The sequence below is a fragment of the Seriola dumerili genome, unplaced genomic scaffold (genome assembly GCF_002260705.1).
Source record: "Seriola dumerili isolate Sdu_G_001 unplaced genomic scaffold, Sdu_1.0 BDQW01001040.1, whole genome shotgun sequence".
Classification (NCBI taxonomy): Eukaryota; Metazoa; Chordata; class Actinopteri; order Carangiformes; family Carangidae; genus Seriola; species Seriola dumerili.
In genome coordinates this window covers 15222-18961 of record NW_019175295.1, presented here as the reverse complement: position 1 = coordinate 18961, position 3740 = coordinate 15222, and the positions used below count along the sequence as shown (strand labels likewise).

At 43.9% G+C, this 3740-nt stretch overlaps 1 protein-coding gene across 1 annotated transcript in view; it reads left to right on the top strand.

Annotated features, from left to right (window-relative positions):
- The window catches only part of plppr5 (phospholipid phosphatase related 5), a 72897-nt gene that overhangs the window by 61048 nt on the left and 8109 nt on the right, over positions 1–3740 (top strand). Inside the window, exon 4 of the mRNA XM_022766781.1 lies at positions 2425–2601. Coding sequence (XP_022622502.1) covers positions 2425–2601 — 177 coding nt within the window. The remainder of the gene's footprint in view (positions 1–2424; positions 2602–3740) is intronic.

Here is a 3740-nt window from a genome sequence, read left to right as displayed (position 1 = left end):
TCTCTCTCTGTCTCTCTCTCTCTCTCTCTCTCTCTCTCTCCCTCTCTCTCTCTCTCTCTCTCTCTCTCTCTCTCTCTCTCCCTCTGTCTCTCTTCATTAGTGTCTATAAAGCCAGATGTGGACTGTCTTCATCAGTTGTGCTCTCTTTAGCCTGTGATCATCACTCTGTCCTGTGATGAATGAACTCTGAATCTGCACCGTGAAACTCGACCTGCGACATGTCTCTGTTTAACAACAGACTGAAAACCAGTTTCACTTCCTTCATGTCCGACTGACCACAGCCTGCATCACTGATGGTTTGAGCTGGTCTAAGGAAGTCCTAATGAAGCTTCTCTTTTCTTTGTCTTTTCTCTTTTCTATTCTTCTCTTTTTTCTTTTCTTTTTTCTTTTCTTTTCAATTTCCTATTCTCTTTTTCTTTTTTCTCTTCTCTTTCCTATTTTTCTCTTTTCTCTTTCAGCCAGTGGACGGTCAGCTGAATGTAAACATGAGAAGCAGCTGATCTTTGATGCTGAGACAGATAATTCAGTAACAGCATCAGTGAATGTTTGTAGATGCTCAAATACAGAATAGATGTAGGTATGAAAACTCTAGTTAATGGTGAGGAAAGTTGTGTTTTCTTTCCTCTTTGCTCTCCATCTTTCTCTCCTCTCCTCTCCCCTCTTGTTTCCTCCCCCACTCTCCTCTCCTCTCTCCTCTCTTCACCTCGCTGCACTCATTTGTTATGTCTCTCTCCCTCTGGGCTCCATCCTCTTCTTTCTTTCTGTTTTTTCTGTCTGTTCCTCTCCATCTGCTCTCTCATTATGTTTTTCTCACCCTCATATATTTATTTTATCCTCCTGTACGTCCGCTGGCACTTCAGTAAATACAGGGGAGAAAATCGGAAGCTGCCCCGAGGAGAGGCTTCATCTATCAGCTGATATTTACAGGCGGCCACAGCTGTCCGCCGGCACATATTTAATAAAACATTAGCAGCTCACGGAATAAACGCTGAATATTTTTGAAATGAAAAACATTTTGATTTTCAGCTTTTTCCTGAAAAAACTTTTTATCTTCAGAAACACAGTGTTAGTGGAGTCACGTGACACGTTTTACTTCCTGCTTCCTCGTCTGCATGCTGACACAACTTTAATTAGCAAAACATCCCAATTTTCTATTTATTTATTTATTTAACATCAGCTGTCGAACCAGTGAACACAGTCCAGCTGCTTCACTGTGTTTTTAACACAGAGCTTCATGCAGCATCTTTTCATGCAGCATAGGGAACATCGTGTTTCAGACACAGTGTGACGTGAAGACGTGTGATATGAAAAACACCTGAGGACAATTAACACAGTTTAATACAGCTGTAACACAATATATGTAAACATGTGAAAACCTGCTCCTCTGCTGGGTAGAGTGTGATGACGCTCGTTTTATGGATCTGTAATTACTTCACTTCATCAAACAGAAATCTCATTAACGGTTTGACGAAGTTTAAGTTTCACTGCAGATGCTAACATCAACTTTAATGTTGTGTTTTCAGCTCTTTCTGTTGCTCTGAATAACCTCTGTCCAAGTCACATTATGTATTATTAAATATTACATATTGTGTTGCTTTTATTATTTTGAATGTTGTTTCTGTCCTCATGATAGAGAAGGACAATAACAACAGTGAGTTTATAGAAGCTGTGTCTCTGTGGCTAAAAGAAAATAACATTGAGTTAAGTCACTAAGCCTCCTCCTCCTCCTCCTCCTCCCCCTCCTCCTCCTCCTCCCTAAGTAATGCTGTTACTCTAAAATAACTCCCTGCCTACCTCCACCTGTCCTCCTGACATTCACACACACCAGACGTCACTTGCTGGTGACATGCAAACACAGAAGGAAGAAATTTGATCAAATGACAAATGCTGTATTTTCTCGTGAGGACATGCTTCATCACGTTTCATTTTCTAAATGAACATTTCTCATGTGAAAAACATTTTGAACCAGATTTAAAGTTATAATCTGTGAGATGTAAACATGCAGACCTCTGCTCTATGTTGTTGAGTTGTGTTCTTACATCATCACAAATGTTTCCATCAAGCCAGAGACTTTGTGACTTTAGTCACGGTGATGGTGATGGTGACTTCAGTGTTCGCCTGCCAGAACTATCAACATTGACTTTTATCCAGTTTTAAGTCTCATGTTTAAGATTCTCTTTTTCCACCTCGGTGGTTTTCAGCTTGTTATTTGAAGAAGATGATTTTAGTCGTGGGAGTTATCAGAGAAACGAGCTGAGGAAACGTTGGACAGCTCAGAGACGTCCTGTCACTGAAGAGCGTCGGAGATTTTAAATGTGAAACTGTTTTATTCAGTGTTTCTACTGGTTATAATCACCCGGTGTGTTCGTTATTCAGACGGTTAATTCAGATAATAATAAATAATAAATCTCTCTCTCCTGACAGATGTACGTGACCTGCACGGTGCAGGCCAAGGGAACCCGTCTGGCCAAGCCGGTGCTGTCCCTGGGCCTCATGTGTCTGGCCTTCCTCACCGGCCTGAACCGTGTGGCTGAATACCGCAACCACTGGTCGGACGTCATCGCCGGCTTCATCATCGGCACGGCCATCGCCACGTTCCTGGTGAGACTCACATCCACAGAGGTCGTCTGACATGAAATAAAAACCATCTGAGACATTAAACCTTTGACTCTTCTTTGCCTTTGAAGTTGAAACACAAACATTTATCAACATTCTCAATTCAGTTTGTTTTTAATGTTTGTTAAATTTTTAAAAATGTTGTTGGACATTAAGACAAAGACATTGATTTACAATCAAAGACAAAGGTTTAAAGTCTCACGTGGTTTTTATTTCATGTTTCTTTTAGTATATTTTCTGGGCTTTTTTATGCCTTTATTTGATAGTGCAGTAGAGAGACAGGAAACGGGGAGGCAGAGAGAGGGGGAATGACATGCAGCAAAGGCCGTCCAATGCGGGACTCGAACCGGGGCCGACTGCAGCGAGGACTGTAGCCTCTACACATGGGGCGCCTGCTTAGACCACTGCGCCACTCGACGCCCCAGTTTCATGTTTCTGATTCAGTGGCTGAAGAATAAAAGTTTTAGTGACAGTGTTGCATCAGGTGAATCTTTACCTGCAGCCAGCGGTGATCATCTCCTCCTGTCCTCCTCTCCTCTTGTTTCCTCCTCTCCTCTCCTCTCATGTGTCCTCCTCTCCTCCTCTCCTCTTGTTTCCTTCTCTCCTCTCCTCTCCTCCTGTTTCCTCCTCCCCTCTTCTCCTTGTTTCCTTCTCTCCTCTCCTCTTGTTTCCTCCTCTCCTCTCCTCTCCTCTCCTCGTTTCCTCCTCTCCTCCTGTTTCCTCCTCCCCTCTTCTCCTTGTTTCCTTCTCTCCTCTCCTCTCCTCGTTTCCTCCTCTCCTCCTGTTTCCTCCTCCCCTCTTCTCCTTGTTTCCTTCTCTCCTCTCCTCTTGTTTCCTCCTCTCCTCTCCTCCTGTCCTCCTCTCCTCCTCTCCTCTTGTTTCCTTGTCTCCGCTCCTCTCCTCATGTGTCCTCCTCTCCTCTCCTCTCCTCTCCTCTCCTCTCCTCTCGTTTCCTCCTCTCCTAATGTTTCCTCCTCCCCTCCTCTCCTCGTTTCCTTCTCTCCTCTCCTCTCCTCGTTTCCTCCTCTCCTCCTGTTTCCTCCTCCCCTCTTCTCCTCGTTTCCTTCTCTCCTCTCCTCTCCTCTCCTCTCCTCTCCTCCTCTCCTCCTCTTCTCAATTTCTCG